This window comes from Danio rerio, chromosome 11, assembly GCF_052040795.2.
Source record: "Danio rerio strain M-AB ecotype USA chromosome 11, GRCz13ab, whole genome shotgun sequence".
Classification (NCBI taxonomy): domain Eukaryota; kingdom Metazoa; phylum Chordata; class Actinopteri; order Cypriniformes; family Danionidae; genus Danio; species Danio rerio.
Window position 1 is genome coordinate 39,305,001 of NC_141031.1, and position 25,032 is coordinate 39,330,032.

At 36.1% G+C, this 25,032-nt stretch overlaps 2 protein-coding genes across 15 annotated transcripts in view; one reads left to right on the forward strand and one right to left on the reverse strand.

Annotated features, from left to right (window-relative positions):
- The window catches only part of cyb561d1 (cytochrome b561 family, member D1), an 8,288-nt gene extending 206 nt beyond the window's left edge, over nt 1-8,082 (forward strand). Inside the window, exons 2-6 of one of the 4 annotated variants that reach the window (XR_015501909.1) lie at nt 22-205; nt 3,002-3,039; nt 6,403-7,462; nt 7,509-7,756; nt 7,825-8,082. Coding sequence is in view for 2 of the 4 variants with exons in the window: in NM_001004590.1 (NP_001004590.1) it covers nt 31-205; nt 3,002-3,039; nt 6,403-6,906 (717 nt within the window). In the remaining 2 variants the exon portion in view is untranslated. 4 annotated transcript variants of the gene reach the window in all.
- Nucleotides 8,083-13,651: 5,569 nt separating this feature from the next.
- zbtb40 (zinc finger and BTB domain containing 40) overlaps nt 13,652-25,032 on the reverse strand; it is a 32,525-nt gene continuing 21,144 nt past the window's right edge. For 6 of the 11 annotated variants that reach the window (XM_087274177.1, XM_087274176.1, XM_087274180.1 and 3 more), the window contains 6 exons: nt 23,981-24,187; nt 23,727-23,891; nt 23,076-23,290; nt 21,378-21,537; nt 17,272-17,489; nt 13,652-14,265 (listed from right to left, as the gene is read on the reverse strand). In XM_087274177.1, coding sequence (XP_087130303.1) covers nt 14,065-14,265; nt 17,272-17,489; nt 21,378-21,537; nt 23,076-23,290; nt 23,727-23,891; nt 23,981-24,187 — 1,166 coding nt within the window. In that variant the 3' untranslated portion in view covers nt 13,652-14,064. Of the gene's footprint in view, nt 14,266-17,271; nt 18,290-19,753; nt 21,538-23,075; nt 23,291-23,726; nt 23,892-23,980; nt 24,188-24,696; nt 24,937-25,032 lie in introns of those variants that run through there. The other 5 variants (XM_087274183.1, XM_087274182.1, XR_015502876.1 and 2 more) reach the window with 4 other exon arrangements.

The window sequence follows — 25,032 nt, forward strand, 5'->3', positions numbered from 1 at the left end:
TAATCTGTGTTGGATGTGAAGTGTCTGGGAATGGCGCGAGGGATGCGCTCCCCGATGGATGTGAAGTACAGTGCGGTCGGGGAAGGACTCGGGATGCGGGAGTTTCGGATCTTTGTGTGGCTCCGCCGGCTGTCGGTGGTCGCGGCGCACATCGTTTCTCTCGGCCTGGTCGTTCTCACATCCATACTGTCCAGACCAGGAACAAGTGAGCTATTTCTCTTCATTTGTCTGTTTACACCTGCTTGAGCATTTTTGGTACAAATGTGAGGACAGTTTTAATGTGGAATATAGTTCCTGCCGATTTCAAATAAATAAAAAAACTTGAAAATTAAAATTATTTTTAGTTTTCATTTTAATTTCCAAGGTTTATTAGATTGATTTAAAATAGACAAGAACTACGTTTGATTCTTTATGGAGTATAAGAAAACCTTTCATTGCCTCAGTTGTGTTTGTTTACACTTATCTGAGCAATTTTGGTAACGTTACATATATGATGACAGTTTTAGAAGTAACGTTACTGAGGAAAAGTAATTCGTTACATTCTCAGTTACTTCAAATAAAGCAATAAAATGTTTCCAATACGACATAAAGTAGCATATTATCTTGAAGATGTTTACACCTGTTTAAGCAAGATACAGTTTTTAATACTGAGGCAAAAGTAATGGTATTTAATGTAACATGGTAAGTTACTTTAAGATAATATGGTACTTTATGGCGTTTTTGAAACATTTAACGTTAATTGCTTCATTTTCGTATGTTTACACTTGTGTGAGCATTTTGATACATATAAAATTACAGTTTTTAGAAGTAACTTAACCCTGCATGGCAAGTTGTTTTTTGCATAATATGATAATTTATAGCGTATTAGAAACATTTTATTGCTTCATTTGCGTATGTTTACACCTGTTTGAGAGTGTTAAATACATGTATGGTGGCATTTTAAAAAGCAGTGTGGCAAACTAATGCTATTTAATGTAACATGGTAAGTAACTATAATATATTTTGGTACTTTATGGCTTTTTTGAAACATTTAATTTCTTAATTTCCATACGTTTACACTTGTTTGAGCATGTTGATACGGTAACAGTTTTAGAAGTTCTGAGGCAAAGTAATGCTATTTAACGTTACATGGTAAGTTACATTGCGATAATATGGTACTTTATGGCATATTGGAAACATTTTATTGCTTCATTTTCATGTTTACACTTGTTTGAGCATTTTGATACATTTATAATGACAGTTTTAGAAGTACTGAGGCAAATGATGCTATTTTACGTTAAACGGTAAGTTACTTTACGATAATATTGTACTTTATGTCATATTGGAAACATTTAATTGCTTAATTTGTGTAAGTTTACACCTGTTAGAGGATTTTTGGTATATGTACGATGACAGTTTTTAAAGTGGTTAGACAAAGTAATGATATTTAATGTTGCATGGTAATTTATTTTAGGTTAATATGGTACTTTATGGCGTGTTGGAAACATTTAATTGCTTTATTTTCATATGTTTTCACTTGTTTGAGCATTTCGATACATATACTGTAAGTTGACAGTTTTAGAAGATCTGAGGCAAACGAATGGTATTTAACGTTACATAGTAAGTTACCTTAAGGTACTATTGTACTTTGTGGTGTATTGGAAACACTGTATAAAACAATAATGTATGTAAATAATCATCACTTAAAATCCCACACAGATTATTGGTCATTATAGACATGGATTGATATAAAAGACAAAAACAAAGGGTATTCAAGCATCAAATCTATAAAAGTGTGCTACTTTTTTGCCCATAATCTGGGTAGCCTACGTTAGAATGTATCCTTCAGTTATGTTTTTTTTCCTGAGCAAACAAGTTTTACTAGAGGAGCAAACATTTTTCTTGGGTTAAAACAAAAATTTCACAGAGACAATATTTACACACAATACAATTTTCATTATTACAGAGCAGAGCGATAATCAGTTGTAAATTAATATGCACATCTTTTACCACTATTTTAAAGCCACTACATTTTACTCATTTGTCTGGAATACATTTTTAGTAACTTAAAATATGATTCAATTCTGTATGATGATCACTTTATATATTTTAATATTTGCAGGGCAAAATAAGTATGTTTTTACATGAATATATTTTTAAAAAGTTAAGAAAACTCTTCTCAGCTTCTTTGGTTTTGATTGATAAATTTATATATGACGTTTTTGTTTTATTTTATAAATTACAGATGAGACGTCTTAGCTTTAATATTTAACATTTGTGTCATTATGCAGTTTTTATTTGCATTTTTTGTGTTTTAGTGAGGAGTTAATGAGTCAAAATTAGGTGGGGGAAAAAAGTTTTACAATTTTTTTGTTCTGGAATAAATTTGATCAGGCCCTCCAATGTCTTAATTTCCCATTGTTTAATCTTACTCTGGTCATGTTTTAACATTTTTTTTCACAAATGTTATTTAAAAAGCTTAGACACATTATGCATATATAAAATCACTTTTATAACTATACGCGAAACGATTAATTATTCAAAATTTTAAGTAAACATTTGTAATTTATTGTGTTTTAAATGACAGATGTGCAGAAGAATAACAAATGATTTCAGTAAATTGAAATTGAATTGACTGAAAATGAAGGTTATTGCACCAAGTATTGAGTTCCTAACTCTTCTAAAGGTAAAGCATTTATAATATTTGGTCATTACTGTGCAAACATGCCACACTTCAATGATATTTTTGCATAAAATAACAAGCTTACAGCATAAAACAAAACTGCACTTGACTATAAATCATAAATCCAGCGAAATTGAAAATTTCTAAGTGGTCTCTAAATTGTTTTGTTTTTTCCATAAGTGTAAATGTAATTTTTACCATAGTAATTCTGAGCTGTACATTAAGTTATGTTAGGGGTTTCTTATGTAGAAAGTTTTAAATTGCTAAAATCAAAATGAATGAATCTTTCCAAAAATCCGTATTGTTTATCTCACGTATTTATGCTGTGTTTGATTTCAGGTCTGTTCTCCTGGCATCCTGTCTGCATGTCACTCGGGGTGAGTTTTAAAGCTAAATACTCATCTGATTACACACTCCATCATATTTTTAGCCATACATTGATAAAAGTCTGATTTCCTTTGTTCTAATCACTCCTGGCGTTTTGAATAATTCAGTGCGTTTCAGTGATGTTGAGCTCTGCGGGGATGAATTAAACATGCCTCTAGTAAATAATGAATAGCCTGTGCTGAAACACAAAGACAGTGGAATTAGTCTGATTCCACTGACCTCAATGACAAACACAACACATTCACTTCTCTGCTAACAGAGATCTGTCAGGTCATTCACACATGCTGACGCATGGAGAGGACAGTAGATGAGTCTGTACTGGCAATGAGTCTTCATATGCAGTACTGCTTACAAGCTTTTTCACAGTTAAAGAAAGACATTAATGTTTCAGCCATGCAGCATTAGTGATCAACATGACACTAAAGACTTTCATTGTTGGAGAAAAGTTTCAAGTAACTGCTAATGATTGGAATGTTTGATTAAATAAAAAAAATTAGTTTGCACAATTGTTTCCATCATCGATAATAATAATAATAATATAGGCATGTCTCATACACTTTTCATATTGTAAAGATAATGTAAATAATGGCTGCTGAAATAATTAATATATCATAATTTAACTTTTTTTTTTTGCTTTATTTTTGAAATATCAAAATAGATTATGCTGCTAGATGAGTGGTGGGTTAACGTTTTAGACCCGAGGGCCACATCAAGTTTTGCAAATCAAGTGAAGTGACTTTTATTTATAGTGGCAGTATGCATGAAACATGTAATATCCGACAGAAACATGTCACATTAACACAAAACAGATCTTTTTAAAATAGTTAATATTGATACAAATTTACAAGTCAAATGAATTTGCACTGCTATTTTTTATTTATCATCACTTATCAATCATTATTCATTCATTCATTTTCTTGTCAGCTTAGTCCCTTTATTAATCCGGGGTCGCCACAGTGGAATGAACCGACAACTTATCCAGCATGAATGAATGAATAAATACACACATGCATGCGTATATTTGAGAACATTTTCTTTATATTTCGATATATATATATATATATATATATATATATATATATATATATATATATATATATATATATATATATATATATATACAGTAAATATATATGTATGTGTACGATACAATTATATATCCGTTTTTTATTTTATGTATGTGTGTTGCAAAAACCTTTTTAAAAAAATATTATATTATATATATATAATAATAACACACACACACATCTTATGTCAAAACAAAACTTTGTTTTGGATGCGATTCATCATGATTTAATCTTTGCCCATAACTAGAAATTATTGATTAAATCTACTGTTTTAGTCTTCTAGTCATTCTATTCTAGTATTCTAGTCATAAACACAACATTTTTTTATACTAACATCAAGTCCAACGATCAGCTGAAACAACGTAATATTGCAGCCATATCCTAATAGGTTTGTGTTTTGTTAAAAGTATAATTCACATACATTGAAAAATAACAACGATTTGTTGGATTTACTACATTTTTTTTAAGTTAAGTGGTTGCAAACAATTGATATGAGCTGAATTTAAACAATCAAATTAAGTTGAACGTAACTCTGTTGAATTTGTTTGTTTCAATAGTTCACACTTAGATATTGATTGATGTCATTAGCAGGGCTCGAAATTGCGACCATTTTGGTCGCATATGCGCCCGAAAATTAATCGATGCGACCTCATAATATATTTGGGCGCATTAGTGCGACCTGTTTTGATTTTTTTTTTTTTAAACGTGCTGTATCGCTCTTCCCTGCCGCTATATTGGTTCATATTAGCTGTCAATCACTCAAGGCTATCCACTGTTAGATGACAGGGAGGGAGCTTTTATGTCCACGGGAAATGCAAACGGCTAAAGTGTAAAAACTTAAAGCACACAGGTTTGCAAAGTGCAAACCCCACCTAAAGTTGAGACGCAGATGAGAGCGATCATGACACGTGGTGAATATTGATCCGCCAGCTGAGATCAATCGAGTATGTGCTTTTCGGAGAAGGTGGTCGAATCTCGATGCGTTGCATTCACTGCGTGTTCAGCGCAAATGTCCGCTAAAAGTCAAATCTAATACTGTATCATCGCCAAAGAAGCTCGCCTTTACTAAGTTTACAAAAACTGCGTCTCATAACAAACAGCGGTATTGCGCCGGTGCTTAACCTGCTCATAAATTGGGCCGGCTGACTCGCCTGCTTTTCCACAAACACAGAAAAATGAAAATCAGCTCAGACGGAACATTTAAATTGACACAAACTGAAACCAAAACTTTTAAAGAGTGATAGAAGTGAGACTTTACTTACTTTCTTTTGCCTATTCTTTCATGAGATGTATATATTTTTTTATTTAGTTACTGATGACTGTTTTGCAGCTTTCAGCCTTGAATTTAATATTTTATTATAATCTTTTGTTTGTTTTGCAGCTGAAATATTATTTATTAAACTGACATGCATATATATGCTGTTTAGCAGTACAAAATAAATATTTCCTACTGCAATGCTTCATTTTTGTTTGATGCAAACTATACATTTATTTTTCAGAAAGTAACAGACTTTTTATAGCAGATAACCTACATTCAAGCACATTCAAGGCAGCATGATGATGAGAAATGTAATTCATTGTTACTATTATTGTCATTTTCATCATCATTAATATTCTAGAATTATTAGACATACACATTTTGGAATTATTGCACACAAACATCAATGTCATCTCAGCATTAATTATAGTTGTTTCTGGTTTTTGTTAGTCCTAATTGATGTTGTTTTAAAATACAATATGTCCCTTAAAATACAATTTGCAGCGGTGCTCAATCATTTTTGGTGGGTGCTCCTAAATTTTTTCTGGTGCTCCTAAATTTTTGAAGTTGGGAGCACCGGTGCTACCAAGTAAAAAAGTTAATTTCGAGCCCTGATTAGTAGGTTTGGCATGCTGTCTTAAAGAGAACCCTAAACTCAGAGATAATTGAGCCCAGGGCCCATGGGTCTGAGATTAGGTAGGTCTCGAGAGCTCCCCTGGAAAAGGAAGAGATTGGGTGAAAAGGGGAATCCTTCTAAAACGAAGGCAGTAGGGTGAAATCGGTCTATTAATTGTAGACTTGGATCAATCTGATTGGATTGTTGCTTATAACAAATAAAAGATCAGCCGTAATCAGTCATATCACATGCTCCTCTCGAAATTAGTTTATAAAACTATACTTAAATTCAGCCCATATAAATTGTTTGCAACAATTTTGCAAAAGTCTTTTTTTCCACTGTACAACAGTCTTCAAATATTGGGCATTAATTGAAACGCGATTGATTTAAAGTTGTCTGTTGTGTGTTTTAGTTTGGTCTGTGTATGACAGAAGGGATCCTGCTGTTCTCTGCTGAGGGCAGTCCGTTCTGCTTCAAGTCTCGCAAGTGGAAGGTTCGTCTGCACTGGTTTTTTCAGGCTCTACTGCTCATCTGCGGAGCCACAGGATTGGGCTTCATGGTGGCCAGTAAGAACATAAAGGAGCATCAACACTTCACGTCCTGGCACAGCTACCTGGGGGTCTCCACGATGGCCGTTACTCTTCTGCAAGCCATCTGCGGGGTCTTGCTGATCTTCCCTAAACTCATCAGCACTCGCTCTTTCCCCCGGCTGAGACTTTATCATGCTACCTGTGGTCTGGTGGCGTACCTGCTGGCCACCGTCACGCTCATGTCCGCCATGTTTACGGACTGGTTTCAGGCCTCGGTGACCGGCACTTTCTGGTACGTCTTCCTGTTCCTGCCGCTGTTTCCTGCTTTAGTGGTGATGAATCAAATCACTAGTGCCTTTCTGCCCAAGAAGAAGATCACCAGCTGAAGACTCGGTAGAGATGTCACTGATCTGCATCATGTTTTAATATTTAATATCATTTAATAGGGATCTGAGGACTCTTTTATGAAGAGTTATCCTCGATGTGAAAGTATGATCCTTTCGGAAATGTTGCAAGATTTTTTTTTTTATGTCCATATGCACAAAACATTTCCCACATGGATATAATTTCATATATAATAGCATTTTCTATATATATAAAAGATTTAGTCGAACTCTCTGGATTTACTATTAATAGTTTGGTTATAGCATTTGAGTTAGACATCATTTTTGCTTTATACTTTAAACCACTGATGACATTTCTCTCAAATTTAAGACAAAAAAGTTGAAATTCACAGCTTTTTTTGGCATGAAATATGCTTATTTTCTTCTTTTTTTAAATAAATCATTGTAAATTACAATTTCTAGTCACGGAAATGGAAATATTTCTTATTCTAACCAAATATTATCAGACTATTACAAAACAAAATGACATTTCACTCAAATCCATACCTTATAAACAGGGTGCGAATTACACATTGACGATCGGGAGTCAACATTTTCGGTAATGTTAGTTTGTGTAATAAATACATAAATGTGATTCACTGAAGCTTTTATTTAAATTACATCTGATTTATTAATAAAATGTATTTAAGTTTTCAGTGTTTTCTAGGATATTTAGCGTATTCTGAGCTACAGTAACCTCAGAAGTAGCTAATCAGATCCTGTCATCCATGTAAGTCAAACAATGCATCTAATTTGACTATTTTTAAGCTTACGTTGTCCATTGGTGTTCTAGATCTGCCAGTTTCAGACTGTTGAATGAGTTTTGTTCTCACAGGCTGATTGGTGCGATTATGCATTCACAGTGTTATGACCCATAGGGGAGGTCAAATCTATATCTACAGTTGAAATCAGAATTATTAGCACCCCCCCTCCATTTTTTAAAATATTTTTTAAATGATGTTTACCTGAGCAAGGACATGTTCACAGAAAGTCTTATTCATTTTATTTCAGCTAGATCAAAAGCAGGTTTTAAAAAAAATGTAAACTATTTCAAGGTCAAAATTATTAGCTATATTTTTACTATAATCAACAGAACAAACCATCATTATACAATAACTTGCCTAATTACCCTAACCTGCCTAGTTAACCTCATTAACATAGTTAAGCCTTTAAATGTCACTTTAAGCTGTATAGAAGTGTCTTGAAAAATATCTAGTAAAATATTATTTACTGTCATCATGGCAAAGAGAAATAAATCAGTTATTAGAAATGAGTTACTAAAACTTTTAAGTTTAAAAATTTGTTAAACTTTTTTTCTCTCCATTAAACACGAATTGCATAAATAATAATAATAATAATAATAATAATAATAATAAGGGGGGCTAATAATTCTGACCAACTGTATATTATCTATTATTTTATTTATTAACATAATTATTTATTGACCAGAGTAAACCATTTCTCACCATTAAAGCTGCCTTAAAGGAAGCATTATTAGGGGGTCAATCCTCCCCAAACCCCCTCTAATTCGCACCCTGCTTATAAATCCAATAAATTTAGAAAATTTAGTTTATTTCATGTTTAAAAAAAAAGACAAAAAGGATGCAGAATATGAGTGTCCAAATATAAAGTATTTATAAAACAACTTTGCAGAAATTTTACTTCTGCAAATATGATGGACACTTCTCATGAGTTCACAGGAGAGGATTTATGAATGTTATGAAAACACAACAGACACTTGTATGTGTAGCATGTCAAGATTGCATTCATGCTATATACATTTAGGACCTCTGGGTGCCCAAACCTGTTCCTGGATGCTTTTTAATGCGCTCACCAAACCCTAACCCTACCCATCACAGTGACGTCACTAACTCTATTGAGTGCACTGTGTCTGACACTGCATCGCTGAGTGATGCAATCTCAGCTTGCATCATAAACACGGCATCCAGATACTATTGGGAGATCTACCTTCCTGCAGATTTCCGCTGCAACCTTGATCAAACACACCTGACTTTAATTATCAAGTGCTCCTACAAGTTGGTTTAGTTGAGTTTGATCAGGGTTGGAGCTAAATTCTGCAGGAAGGTAGATCTCCAGGAACAGGGTTGAACACCCCTGATTTTGGACATACTTTCATAAGGTTCTACTCTAAAACCCTTAGTGAAGTGTACAGTACAGTAGTTACTTCACAAAAGAAAAATTGCTGTTTACGAACTTGTGATTAGTTTTGAAAGCTCAGGTCATTTATTAAATTTGTTAAAATCTTTCAATTCTAAAATGCCTATTTTTCAATATTTACAGTTCTGTTTTAGCCAGATGGATGTGCTGAAGATTTCACTTTTCTTTTGCTTTATTTCTGATTGAATATAGATGCAGTTTTAGATACTTTCTAAATATGAGTACATATAAAATACATTTAAGAAGGTTTTTAATAGTTATGTACAGCAGGCATTCTCAATCTTTCATAAAATAAGGAAATAATATATTTACCACAAAACTTGTCATTTAAAATTCATTTATTTCAAATCGATCACAGTTTTATATACCAGGGTTTCTCAAACTCGGTACCGGAGGGCCGGTGTCCTGGAGATTTTAGTTCCATCTTGCTTCAGCACACCCGCAGGGATGTTTCTAAAAAGCATAGAGGTCCCACTGGACTTTTCTTCCCATAGACTTCTTTTCATACACACATGAATGCGTCAGACCGGAACACAAGCTCGTGCGACAAGTTTCGAGGTTCACTGCATTGCAAAGTTCAAGCTTGGTGAATTGTGACCTGCGAAATCGCATGATTGCGTGAGACCAGTGGCGTAGCGCAAAATGCGGAGGCCCCCCTGCAGGGATCACTGACGGGGCCCGCGGGGAAGCCTTCATAAATTGAGGAGCGATCACAAACTGAGAAGTGGGAAAGGGGGCGGGGGTGAAGCGACAACGCAGGGAAGCCTTCACGTACTGAGGAGCGATTTCAAACCGAAAGCGGTGAGAGCGTCAAAGTAGCCAGAAGTCATTCATTTTTAATGAGAACCGGCGGCGAGGAACAGCACGGCGCGTCTTCTCCTGTGTGGGCGTCGAGGAGAGTTGAAATCAAGTCAACTTTATGGTATGAGCTATGACGTGGTTAGGCAGCAAGCAATCAGAATGAAGTAGTCCACCGCTTGAGAGGCGTTCAGAGAACACAGACCAGTGAACTTTGGTTCCGTCCACAGTTGTTCCCAAGAGTTTGATTATTGCGGTTGCCTGATTTTCAATTGTTTAAAATTTTAATTGTCGATGACATGGGGCCACCTAATCACGCGGGGCCCCCCCACGGTGCGTGCCCTGCGGGCATGTCCTCTACGCCACTGCGTGAGACCAATCAAGGATCAACACATGACCTCTCTGTACAGAAATCTCAAATATGGAGCAATCGCTCGCTTTTTTAAATGTCTAATGATCTTTTTGCAGCATCGTACAACAAAATTTCGGATGCACAAACTGCAGGACACCAGGGCTGCGTCCGAAACAGCATACTTCCATACTATACAGTACGCTAAAATCAGTATGCGAGCCGAGAAGTATGTCCGAATTCATAGAATTCGAAAATCAGTATGTGAGAAGTACCCGGATGACTTACTACTTCCGGCAAGATTCCGGAGTGCGCATCCCATGCATGCTGCGCTATCCCATGATGCCCCGCGAGCGAATTCATGAATGGAAGTAAAGCGACGCAACTGGTGCAGGTAGGTCACGTGACCATGACAAAATGGCGGATGTAGTACGTCCGAATTCCATTCATACTTCTCACATTCATACTGTATAGAACGTACTTTTCTAATGGACGAGTAGTACGTTTAAATTGAAATGCAGTACCTACTATGTAGTAGGCGGTTTCGGATGCAGCCCGGCTCTCCAGGGCTGAGTTTGGTCACCCTGGTTATAATCAGTTAAAGAAAAGATGATCAGCACTCCTGTGAATTTGCAATGTAACAGAGAAAACCATTTTTACAGTATTTTCTTTTATATTTTTCTGGATAAAGTAAAAAATGTTAACTGCTAAGATCGATTTTATTAGCCTCCTTAAAATATTTTACACAACAAAAGTACTGTTGTCCAATGACTTGCCTTATTAAGCTAATTAAGCCTTTAAACTGCACTTACTAGTACAAGTCAACACTAGTTTAAACCTGCTGGATGTGCTGATGCTCACCTTGCAGTGGAGTTCACCTTTATGCTGACTACTGATACTCTCCATGCTACTCTCCATGAGGACACTATAACTGACTAATTCTGTATTTGTATCATTTTAATAACTTAATACAAGCAACTTGTGTTTTCTGGTGTTGTTTTACCATGCACTGCGGCATTCTGGGAGCAACATGGAACATGTTATCCGCATTACAGTAAGCTAGCATATGTCGTTTGCTGTAGTTCACTTTATTTCAGTGCTTTAATTGTGTTCCTTTAACTTGTTTTGTCTTTCCCCCCTGAATAAGGAATGCAGTCCATCACTACCAAAGCTTAGCAACTAGCCTAGGACATGCTAACAGCATGGTGAAACGTGCTAACAATGTGTTAAATGATGCTTAAAACATGCAAGTAATGTGTCAGATATGTTAGTTTAGAAAGTGAATTTAAATAAAATGCTAATTTTATGTAAACAAAACGAAAACATATCATCTAACACATGCTAGATGTGTGCTAAAAAGCTTTAGAAACGTGCTAATTTTGTGTTAGCTTTGTTAAAACAAAGCCATGTTAGAAATGTATGCTAGCAACAGTATGTTACGATATTCTAGAAACATGTTTAATGCTAAAATGCTAAAAACATGTTAATGCTATCAAAAGCTAAACATTAGCATCTTGATCAGTCTTAAATACGAACATGATTTTATGCTGAGTTTACCTGATGTTTCTCCATCAAACATCAACCAATCATGCATGATTAAAATGCTAACAGCTTTGATGCTTATACTGTGGATATTTTATCTGGACAGTAAAATGAACGTGTAACATCTAATGCTTTATTTGTGAAGTCAGGGGCAGATTTGTTGTTGTTTTGTTTATTTATGCTTGTATTATTGATGTCCTGCATTTATTCTTGGTCCTGTGCAGTGTTGTGGATCATCCTTCATCCAGACTGTTTGCAAGTTTCTGTTGCATTTTTAATGAAACCGCACAAATGTGGTCAGGTTGTGAAATTATAAAGCTAACGTGAATGTAACAAACAAAGACTCAGGGTTGTCTAGAGTGAATTATGGGCATATCGACTATATAAATATATATATATTTTTGAGTATTTTACTCTATGCTTTAAAGAAAAGGGTTGTATGGTTTTTCTTATAAATGTATTTCTGTAAAATAAAGTTGAGCTCTATTTACAAAACAGCTTGTCATGTTGTTACTGCTGAAAAACATTCATTTATTTATTTTCCTTCGGCTTAGTTACTTTATTAATCAGGGGTCACCACAGCGGAATGAACCGGCAACTATTCCAACATAGGTTTTACAGCGGATGCCCTTTCAGCTGCAACCCAGTACTGGGAAACACCCATACACACATTCATACACATACACTACGGCCTATTAAACTTATTTAATTCACCTATACCGCAAGTCTTTGGGGGAAACCGGAGCACTCGGAGGGAACCCACGCCAACACACAGAGAACATGCAAACTCCACACAGAAATGTCAACTGACCCAGCCGGGACTCAAACCAGCGACCTTCTTGCTGCGAGGCGACAGTGGTAACCACTAAACCACCGAGTCACCTCCAAACAGTCATTCATTCAATTTCTTTTCGGCTTTGTCCCTTTCTTAATCTGGGGTCGCCACAGCGGAATGAACCGCCAACTTATTTAATTAAGTTTTACGCAGCGGATGCCCTTCCAGCTGCAACCCATCTCTGTGAAACATCCATAAACACTCATACACTATGGACAATTTAGCTTACCCAATTCACCTACACCACGTTTTTGGACTGTGGGGGAAACCGGAGCACCCAGAGGAAAACCCATTGAGGGGAGAACATGCAAACTCCAGAAACGCCAACTGACCCAGTCGAGACTCAAACCAGCGACCTTCTTGCGGTGAGGCGATAGTACTACCTACTGCACCATTGGGTTGCCTACCTCCAAATATATATGTATTTGCAAAATATAATTCCTGTGATGTGTTTGATGCTGTAGTAATCATATTTATACGCAATGAAAGTTCAGCACTGAAATCAAAATCAGAAAAACATTCATGGATCATTTTTTAATGCATAAAACAAACACAAAATCATCTGAGGTGGTCAATGTTTAATAGGCAAGTGCTACTTTGGGCTTTCCGCCTGGATTTTGCCTACTTAAATTCAAAAGCTTCCCAAATCCACATGTAGAGGTGTAAATGCAAAATGTTTGGGATCATTTTAAGGAAAACCCTTTGAATTTTCATAAAACACTGTTGAAAGTGATTAAAATATCTGTATATGTTGTCTATGATATAGCAAATTCCTCCAAAAAAGAGGTGCTTTTTTTTGTAAACTCAAATTTGAAAGTGTATATTTGAGGTTCTGTGTGGTCTAGGTTGCTGTAATCAATTTTGTTGGTTCCTGCACATGTCAGTAATAATAGGAAAAAAAAAAAAGAAAAATGTCTCGATCATAATCTATGCAAGAGTTATTCTATTCCAACTGATGAGAGAACAGAACCATTTATGGGGGTATTGGGCCAGTACAGACCTTTAAAATGTAAAGAATGCGAAAGTAAGTGACGTCACAGACCTACTATCGGGTACGCACAGTTTTTAATATGTCTGTTTGTGCTAGTCAGAACATTTTAATAAATTTGTAAATGCCCCAAAAATATATTAAAAATGTAAAAAATGCACATAATTTATTAAGTCCCAACACAAAAGAAAACAAATAAATGGATTAAAAATAAAACAATTATGATGTCCCCAAAAAACCTTCCAAATTTGTGTTGTTTTAATGCAACAAGTAGTTCAAACAAGCAGCGAAATCCTTTTTTTTTCCAGTGTGACGACGCAGACATCATCGTATGGTATTTTTGAACATGGGTTTTGACTACTTGATTCTCCACAAGAGAAACACAATTATGACCCTTTTTGTTTATTTAAACTCATATGAATGAATAATGATTGGTGTGAGCTGTACTGCATTGTTAGAGGAGGAGTGTTTTCATTGGCTCTGTTCACAGATCAGTGTGACGGTACCATTCAGCAGATCCTCCATGCTCACCGCCACCATTCCTGATCCGGCCGGAGTCTCCTGTTGATCAGCCAGAGCCACAAACACCTGCTGTGAGGACTCGCTCTGGGACTGATGGAGGTTTATCACCTGCTCCACTGCCGGATCTGCTGCAGCTTCACACTGAACCACCTGCAAGAGTCCAAAATCCAGACACTGCTTCAGTTTGAGCTTTTGGACCATTCTGCTTATAAAACTGGAATAGTTTATTCCTATCTATTCTATTGGTCAACATTAGAGAGATTTCAGATTTTTTTTTTTTACATTTTTGCTCACCACACTGTAAAAAAAAAAAAAAAGAAAAAAGCTGGCTTCCACACAATAGCTCTGAGTTGGGAATTAAGTTCACGTATTAGTTTTTACAAATGTAACACTGGAACTACCAGAATTCTATAGCTACTAGAATTACCAAAGCGGCTATTATGACTGTTTGTAAATAAGACGACACATTGTCATGTTATATTTACATTAAATAGCTTCTATTGGGATATTAAAATTTATACAACAGTTCTGTCTGGATCTTGAATCTGATTGGCTTACAGCAGTGCGAAATTCTGTGATAACAACACTTGTCCAGCCTCTTAACCCTTGATCCTTGTGTATTACTCCGCCCACATACAGCAACAAACAGAGAACACTCTACAGTTTGTCAAATATTGTTGCTGTTGGACAACATAATGTACTTTTGAGGCTTTTTTTAGTGGAGAATGTCGTTGTTTAGATTGCAACTATGCAGTTTATTTATAAGGATAGTGCCTATTTTAAATATTTATAATTTCTGAGAGCGCGCGTCAGCGGCCATTAGCCTGTCATTGAGTAGACAAAAGACGACTAACATTGTCCATCCACAAGATGGCGACTTCATAATAAGCCCTAAGAGAAAGAATTTCAAACTACAGCAGATCAAATCGTTATTAAACAGGTAAGTGACTTTTTAAGGGGCTGATCACACTGAACGCACTATTTGCATTGAGAGGTGCCTTTTTTGTGCCATTGTGCGTGCTGCTTATGTGCCATGTGTGGTGTGAGCTTGCAGTTGAAAAAAGTCAACTCTGAGCGGAAAAAGCATGTTACGTCAGTCGCGTCTGTTTCATTCTCCAATCAAATGAAAGCAGAGGCGGGGTTTTAGTTGAAGTGCCTGTAGTGTTTGCGTTGTCAAGACAACAATGGATAATTTTGCAACTTGTCGTTGCTGTTTTGAGTTATCCGGAGCAACATGACTTCACAAATCTTGAATATCACAATATTACTAATTATTAAAATGATATTAATATCACCAGGAACACTCTCGAACATTAAGCAGCTGATTCAGTCGTTGCCTAGTAACATAAAAAAATTCACTTTTTTCCTTGTCAACAAAAGAGGCAGTAAGGTGCACCTTGTGTTTTGGGAAAGTGAAGGCCTGTTCAGTGTGATCGGCCCCTGATCTTTCTCTTTAGTAAGTTATAGTGTTGTATTTATACAATAGTAATATTGTGATCTCCCGATAGCAACAGAGAAATACTGGGAAATCTCTGTAGACTGATGGCATGTCACGCTGTTCAGCCTTTTAATCTTGAAATATCAGCAAAATCACCTGTTTTGTCATCACTTTAGACATTACGCTAGAGAATCACTCAAATACTAGCTCTATAGTGATGTTGGTGAAGTAACAATGGTTTTTGCTGCTCTGACAGTCAGCTGCAGATGTCAATGAATGTAAGTAGTTCCTCTAACAAAAGGGTTTTGAGACTATCTGTGTTTGATTTTCTTATTTATACACACGATTATGCTATTGGACTGTTTTATAAACACAATATCACACTCGTAGCAGTGCAATGTGGCTGTATATCGTCACTGGTGGGACACTAACGCACGGCTCCCCACCAGTGCTGATATATAGTCACATCGCATTGCTACTTATGTTATATTGCTCATTTAGCTTTGAATGTCTGTCATCATATTTAATTAAGTCGTCACCCTAAAAATACAATCTTTTTAGTAATATAGCCTACAAATGTATAGTTAGACCATCTGCGATTGTGCGTGGCTCACTTTGATTTTCACTTTCTCAAGCATGAGAGAAGGCTTTTTCGTGGCACTGAATATGCTGTTTTGAAAGACATATCTGAAGTAAAGTTGCCAACAGAAAGTTATGTTTTTGATAGTATGAAGTTGCTAGGCAACAGAGTCACGCATACTTAAAATAACGGGGAAAAGTAGCAGACACTGAAATACATGCGCTCATTTTGACCGCTATGGTAGTTCTCGGTAGAAATAATCAGAATTTATTAATTAATTTTCCTTCGGCTTAATCCCTTTATTAATCAGGAGTCGCCACAGCGGAATGAACCGACAACTTATCCAGCATATGTTTTACACAGCGGATGCCCTTCCAGCTTTAACCCAGTACTGAGAAACATCTATACACACTCACATTCGCACACATATACTTCAGCCAATTTAGCTTATTTAATTCACCTATAGGCGATGCAATAGATAGTGCTGTCGCCTCACAGCAAGAAGGTCGCTGGTTCGTTGGCGTTTCTATGTGGAGTTTGCATGTTCTCCCTGCATTCGCGTGGGTTTCCTTTGGGTGCTCCGGTTTCCCCCACAGTCTAAAGACATGCGGTACAAGTGAATTGGGTAGGCCAATTTGTCTGTAATGTATGAGTGTGAATGACAGTGTATGGATGTTTCCCAGAGATGGGTTGCAGCTGGAAGTGCGTAGAACAAGTGCTAGATAAGTTGGAGGTTCATTCTGCTGTGGCGACCCATGATTAATAAAGGGACTAAGCCGAAAATGAAAATGAATGAATGGATGAATTGACCTATAGCGCATGTGTTTGGACTGTTGGGAAAACCGAAGCACCCGGAGGAAACCCACGCCAACACGGGGAGAACATGCAAACTCCACACAGAAATGCCAACTGGCTCAGCTGGGACTCGAACCAGTGACCTTCTTGCTTTGAGGCGACAATGCTAACCACCGAGCCACCGCGCCACCCAATTTAAATATATGTTAAAATATTTTTTAAGTTAATAATTGTGCCTTCAACTGTATATCTTGAGCACCAAACCAAATCAGGCATGAAATAAAAGCCCATTTTCCGCCCTGTGGAGATGTTTAGCTGTGTGTGATGTTGAGTGTGTGGTCACCGTCTGTGAAGCGGAGCTCTGTGTCTGCGCTTCATCCTGCACGAGCTGGAGGTGTTTGGACAGGAAGTGCTGCTGGAAGTCAGGCTCAGAGGGGAAGTGAAGTGAACAGACCATACAGCTGAACAGCGCGGGAGTCTGAACACTGCAAACATGATGCTGGAGCTCCTGCTCACTGGACAGAGAACAGTCACAGCTCACACACTTCCACACATGCACATCTGAACACACACATACAAACACATGGACAAGTACACACATAAAAACACACATACACAAAGGGTCAGTACTAGTACTAGTGATGTCATCAATTGATAAACTCTGCTTATGGACATTAAATTATTCAAATTATTACTGGCAGCTCAGCACTTACCAGCAACATTTTGACCAGTTTCTCCTATGAAAATTTAAAAAAGGAGGGTGGGGTTGCTAATATCATAACATTAATTATTGTTTTGTCTCGATACATGTTTGCTAACATTGTGGGTCACAGAAATGTAGAAATTTTCCCCATTTATTAAAATAATTTTCAATCCTTCCATGTAAACTGAAGGAGAGTTTTACAAAAGCTGCAACTCGTCCTAACTCGTCCTTTACTTTTTTTTTTTTTTTTTTTTTCTTCACTCCCATCAGGTGAAGTTTTTTTTCCCTCTCCGCTGTCGCCATTGCCTCGCATGGTTCAGGATTGGTAGAGCTACGCATCGATGAATTGGCTCTTCAGTGTTTGAACTCTCAGTAATGATTAAATCACACTGAACTGAACTGAACTGAACTTAAACACTAAAACCTGAACCACACTGTTCCAGTTACTGAACCACACTGTTCCAGTTACTATGACCATTTATGTGAAGCTGCTTTGACACAATCTACATTGTAATCTACATTGTAAAAGCGCTATACAAATAAAGCTGAATTGAATTGAATTGAACTCTGAGATTCACTCGAAGATCGGAGGTCTACTGGAAGATTTCCAGTTTTTAACAATCACCCGTCTGCCTAGCATGATACTGCTCTGTATCCACTGTGATTCAGCTTTATTCATGTAGCTTAAGGGACAGGGGTCACTAAGTATATATAAGCTTGGGCAAAAGCCATCCTGGGTCTGCAGTATCTTTACAAGATCTTCATGCACCAAAGATGTTGGACTTCTGGGCATTGCCATGATGCATGAAATAGGTCACCTGCTTCTTCTTGGCATGGCCGGCATTCTGGATTGTTTTTTTAACCTGCTCTGAACAGTCTCTTAGGGGTCCAGTAAAATCTATGTAAAATTTTAAACTGTATAAGACGTGTTCTAACATCTCTAGACATTAATTTTAAATTCCCAGCAATTTTTCCCCAGTTCTCAACTTCAAATGTGCATCCCAAATCTTTGACTCAATTGACCAATAAGCAGTGCATAGTATTTAGAAGCTTCATGGCCAGTTCCTATAATATTGCGGACCGTGTTATCAATATTTTTACCCTTAGGAGAATTTGAAGGGGAACCAAGGACATTTGTAAGCAAAAAAAGATGATACTCAATTGTATATTTCAACTAAACCTGATGAGATGTCTGAACTGTCTAAGCCAGGGGTGTCCAAACTTTTTGGGCCGAGGGCCAAATGTCCTGGGGCCATATATTACATACATTACACAGACACGCGCATATATATGTATGTATGTGTATGTGTGTGTGTGTGTGTGTGTGTGTGTGTGTATGTATATGTATATGTATGTATGTATGTATGTGTGTGTGCGTGTGTGTTATGGAATTATTTTAATTTGTTATTTCAATTCATCGCCCAACTATGTTTCTAGAAAGACTTTCGTTTTTAAAATCTTAAATCTTCTCTGGGCAAATTACACTTGCAACACTCATCCTTTATAAATTCTCCTTCAGTAAAGGGTTTCCTGTGCTGTGCGATTAGCTGGGCTACATCATAACTAGCCAGCGTAGAATTTTCTTGCACTTTATTAGCACGAAAAAAAACTGCTGTTGTTGAGCTGATAAGCCAGCTGCTATTTGTTTTACTTTTTGATCTCGTTCGGCACCAGTGTAAGAGCTGAAAGCCTGATGATTTATTTTATAATGTCTTTTAATATTATATTCCTTCATTACTGCAACTGATTCCTGGCAAATTTAACAGACACATATTCCACTGACCTCTGTGAAGAAATATTCTTTGCCCCATCATGACTGAAATTTCCTGCACTCACTGTTGATTTTGCTTTTTCTTGATTGTGCCATGGCTCGACAAAACGTGATGTGAATTATGTTTCTTTCAGTTTGTTCGGTTCATTTTACTTCACTACAGGAACTGCTGCCTAATTGAAGGCATGTAATAGCGACACCCGGTGGTTATTTATTGAATTACGTTCATTTTTGTATGGCGGGCCAGATTCTATTAATATTTATAAAAAGCCTCGCGGGCCGCCACAAAACTGATTGCGGGCCGCAGATGGCCCGCGGGCCGTAGTTTGGACACCCCTGGTCTAAGCTAACTGAGTGTATTGAAGATGTTAAAGTCTGGATGACCAACAATTTTCTTCTCTTAAACTCAGACAAAACAGAATTATTACTTATTGGGCCTAAATCCTGCACACAGCAGATCTCACAACCCGACCTACAATTAGAGGGATACAAAGTTAGCGTTAGCTCTACTATAAAAGATCTGGGTGTCATTTTAGACAGCAATTTAACGTTTGAAAATCATATATCCCATGTCACAAAAACTGCCTTCATTCATCTGAGAAATATCGCTAAGTTACAAAGTATGCTATCCATCTCAGATGCAGAAAAACTAGTCCATGCTTTTATGACTTCAAGACTGGATTACTGTAATGCTCTGTTTGCTGGCTGCCTAGCATCCTCTATTAACAAATTTCAGCTAGTATTAAATGCAGCTGCCAGAGTTCTTACCAGGTCTAGAAAATATGATCATATCACCCTAGTTTTATCCTTTTTACACTGGCTGCCTGTTAAGTTTCATATTGATTATAAAATATTGCCTCTTACCTATAAAGCTTTAAATAATCTAGCTCCTGTTTATCTAACCAACCTTCTGTCTCGCTACAATCCAACTCGCTCTTTAAGATATCAAAACTCAGTGCTTCTGGTAGTACCTAGAATAGCAAAGTCGAGTATCGAGCCTTCTCATTTATGGCTCCTAAACTCTGGAATAGCCTTCCTGATAATGTCCGAGGCTCAGACACACTCTCCCAATTCAAAACTACATTAAAGACCTATCTTTTTAGAAAAGCATACACTCAGGGCATCACTTAGCGGTATGATATATGAATGTGCTCCACGCAGGTTTCTGCAGTCTTCGCTGAGGTCCAGCTTTCCAGCCTCCGGCGCCTTGACTGCAGCTCTGCACAAGAGGTTTGGCCAGAGGAGAAATGGTCGTGCCCAACTGAGCATGGTTTCTCTGGAGGTTTTTAATTCTTCATTTTCGCCTATTGGTGAAGTTTTTTTCTCGCCGCTGTCGGCACTGGCTTGCATGGTTCGGGATCTGTACAGCTGCGCATTGATGGATTTGCTCTTCAGTCTTTGGACTCTCAGTAGTGATTATTAAACCACACTGAACTGAGCTAAACTGAAAACTGAACTGACACTGTTTTAATTTACTATGATCTTCTGTGTGAAGCTACTTTGACACAATCTACATTGTAAAAGCGCTATACAAATAAAGGTGAATTGAACTGAATTGAAATGTCTTAACTGTAGATACCTCCAGAACTGATTATTAGGCAGATTAAATTTATGCTATCAAAATCTATCAAAAGATATCAGTTTGTTATCTTCATAAAGATCTACCAGATTGTTAATGTTATTATCTATCCATTCTTTCCACAATAAAATGTTTCCTTTTTTAAAATTAAGAGTTTATATGAATGTTTAACAAATTAACTTTATTGATCTGGCCCTCTAAAACCACCACAGAGTCTAATGTGGCCCCTTGGAAAAAATTAATTGCCCACTCCTGTTCTAGAAATGCTCAATGAATGGCTGAAGTCTGAGATTAATGTGATTACTTTACAAAAACAGTGGACAGGCTGAATGAAAATGTGAAACTGCCCAAACACAACAGTCTTAGAGTGTTTTGAGGTCTGAGATGAATGCTCACCTGTGTGGTTGGTTATCTGGTGTTTTATCAGGCTGTTGTGGCTCGTGAAGCTCTTGTCACAGCGCTCACACTGCAGCAGGGCTTTGAGGGATCTGTTGCTCTGGCTGGTGGAGATCTCCGGGTGAACCGTACGGTTGTGGTACCACAGACCTGACAGAGTCTGAAACACAAACACACACAAAAACACAACATGAGAACGAGTTGTGATGCAAGAATGCATGTCAGTCTATCACAGGGGTCACCAACCCTGTACCTGGAGATCCTGCAGATTTCAGTTGCAGCTCTGACCAAACACACCTGTCTGTAATTATCAAGGCTGCTTAAGGTCTTAATTAATTGGTTCAGGTGTGTTTGATTAGGGTTGGAGATGAATTCTGCAGAAATGTAGCTTTCCAGGAATAGGGTTGGTGACCCCTGGTCTATAATATATGCAAACCATATGGGCTTTTTAATCATTTATGCTAATAATATGTGCCTTTTATAATATATGTGAATAATATGTGCCTTTTAATAATATATGCATGTATAATGTGCCTTTTATTAATATATGCGAATAATATGTGCTTTTTAATAATATTAATAACGTTTTTACTACTTCTATACTCCATATTTAGATTGACATTGATATTGGTTTTGTTTTTAGGGTGGTTTACATGTGGTTGTATAAACATTAAACTGCATATCGTACTGTGCATGACTGTGTATGTGACAAATAAAACTTGAATTTATTTTTATTAAACTATTACTCAATTCAATTATGACAAGTAAATGCATAACAATGATTTTCATCAACATATTAGCTTAATACAAAAAAGTTACTATTGTATTGTTATACTAATAATAATTACGATTGTTATTATTTGCATTTATTCAAGTGAATAATAATGAGTTATATATATATGCTATAGTCATACATTAATTATTATATAATTATCACAGAATTCTATATTTTTTCTTTAATTAAATAATCACAGTAGTGTAATAATTCAATATTATATTAAACAAATAATCATTATTAGAATAAATATTTTATTAAAAATGATTAATAAAATATAATATATAATTTAATATAATATAATATAATATAATGTAATATAATATAATATAATATAATGTAATATAATATAATATAATATAATATAATATAATATAATATAATATAATATAATGTAATGTAATATAATATAAAATAATATAATATAATATAACATAATATAATATAATATTATGTAATATAATATAATATAATATAATATAATGTAATATAATATAATATAATATAATGTAATATAATATAATATAATATAAAAAATTATAATATAATATAACATAATATAATATAATATAATATTATGTAATATAATATAATATAATATAATATAATATAATATAATATAATGTAATGTAATGTAATATAATATAATGTAATGTAATATAATATAATATTATGTAATATAATATAATATAATATAATATAATATAATATAATATAATATAATATAATGTAATGTAATATAATATAATGTAATGTAATATAATATAATATTATGTAATATAATATAATGTAATGTAATATAATATAATATAATATAATATAATATAATATAATATAATATAATATAATATAATATAATATAATATAATATAATATAACATAAAATAATATTTCCGTATTTGAAGTTGCCGCTTGGTTGTTACCTGATAGGCCTTGTTGCAGGTCTTGCAGCTGTAGGGTTTGTTGCCATCATGAACGTTCATGTGTTTCTCCAGAGCACCTTCGCTGTTGTAGATCTTGCTGCATTCGGGACACTGGTGCAGCTCTTTGGGATGAACCTCCTGAATGTGCTGTCGAAGTTCATCCAGAGAAGAGAAGCTCACTCTGCATTTCTGACAGTCGTGGGGCTCTGTAATATCTGACGGGACAGATAAATGATATTAAATCACATTATGGCTACTATTCGATTTTCTGCATTGGTGTTTATTCATTCGTTCATTTTCTTTTCAGCTTAGTCCATTTATTAATCAGGATTCGCCACAGCGGACTGAATCGCCAACTTATCCAGCATATGTTTTACGCAGCAGATACCCTTCCAGCTGCAACCCATCACCGGGAAACACCCATACACTCTCCTTACATACATACACAGACAATTTATCTTACACAATGCACCTGTATGTCTTCAGACTTGTGGGGAAAACCGGAGCACTCAAAGGAAACCCATGGAATCTCCACAAAGAAATGTCAACTGACCCAGTCGAGGTTCGAACCAGCAACCTTCTTGCTATTAGGCGACATCGCTACCCACTGCGCCAATCTTAATGCAGAGTTAAATGTGTGTATTTGCTTACTGTGAAAGTTCTGCAGATGCACAGATAATCCGTTGGCTTGTTTGAAGCCTTTCCCACACTCTCTGCAGACGTAGGGTTTGTCTCCGGTGTGTGTGCGGACGTGACGTGTCAGTTCAATAGACTGTGCGAACGAGGAAGAGCAGTACTGACAGCAGTACATTTTACCTGCAAACATACAATTTCAGACACGTTGCCATTATATTTATTTCCACTTAAAAGCCTGAAATTTTAAAACAGCAGTGCAAGCATGGTACCCTCTGCATGCTTCTTCTTTGTGTGGTAGGACAGAGCGGCGGCCACAGAGAAGCTCATGTCGCAGTGTTTGCAGTGGAAAGGCTTTTCTCCGGTGTGAAGACGCATGTGGTTCTTTAGAGACGAGGTGGCAGCGAATTTAGCTCCACACTCCTCACAGGCGTACGGGCGCTCCTCAAAGTGCTCAGTGCGCTTGTGATATAGAAGACCTGAAAGATACAAACACTGAAAGCATTAAACAGGACTGAAAACATGTCCAAATACCAACATTAACTCAGATTTTTGCTTTTTTTAAATAGAATTTTTGGACAGAAGTTTGCAGATTCTTGACATTTCATGGACCCATAACAAAAATGTAGCTGCTAATGAACATTATTTGTTACTTAATTAATACTATTAATTTTTAATTCAAATAAATTTGTAAAAATTATACTAATAGCAGAATGAATAAACAATGAACAATTATTTTAATCAGTGTATATATATATATATATATATATATATATATATATATATATATATATATATATATATATTACATTCACATATTACAATCACTTATGGACTACAAATCCGCCATTGTTGGACTACAACTTCATGCATGCACTCCGCTCACACACAGATGTTCCATATTCTTATGGATTACACACGCACCACCGGAGGATTGTCAAGGACTGATTAGACACACTATTTATGCAGCACACACACTCACTCCAGTCGCCGAGTGTTGTTTACACTTAGTGACATTTACTTTGTCTTGTGTTCCCGTGTTTTTAATCTCACCTTGTTAATCTGTTAATCCCTGCCTACCGCCAGCCATCTGACCTCTTGCCTGTTACTTTGACTACGTTCATGGATTGCCTGCATACATCTGTTTGCCCCTGTATTGACCACTGCTTACCTGACCTTGCTATTAAAACTGCATGTGGATCCGCACCTCTGTTGTCAGCGTCACTTCCTGTGGTTACAATTATTGTGCATTATTGTTTTCATTATTATATTAAAAATCTAACAATTGATAAAAGTCAAAGCTTAAATAAAGCGTCGGTGCTCT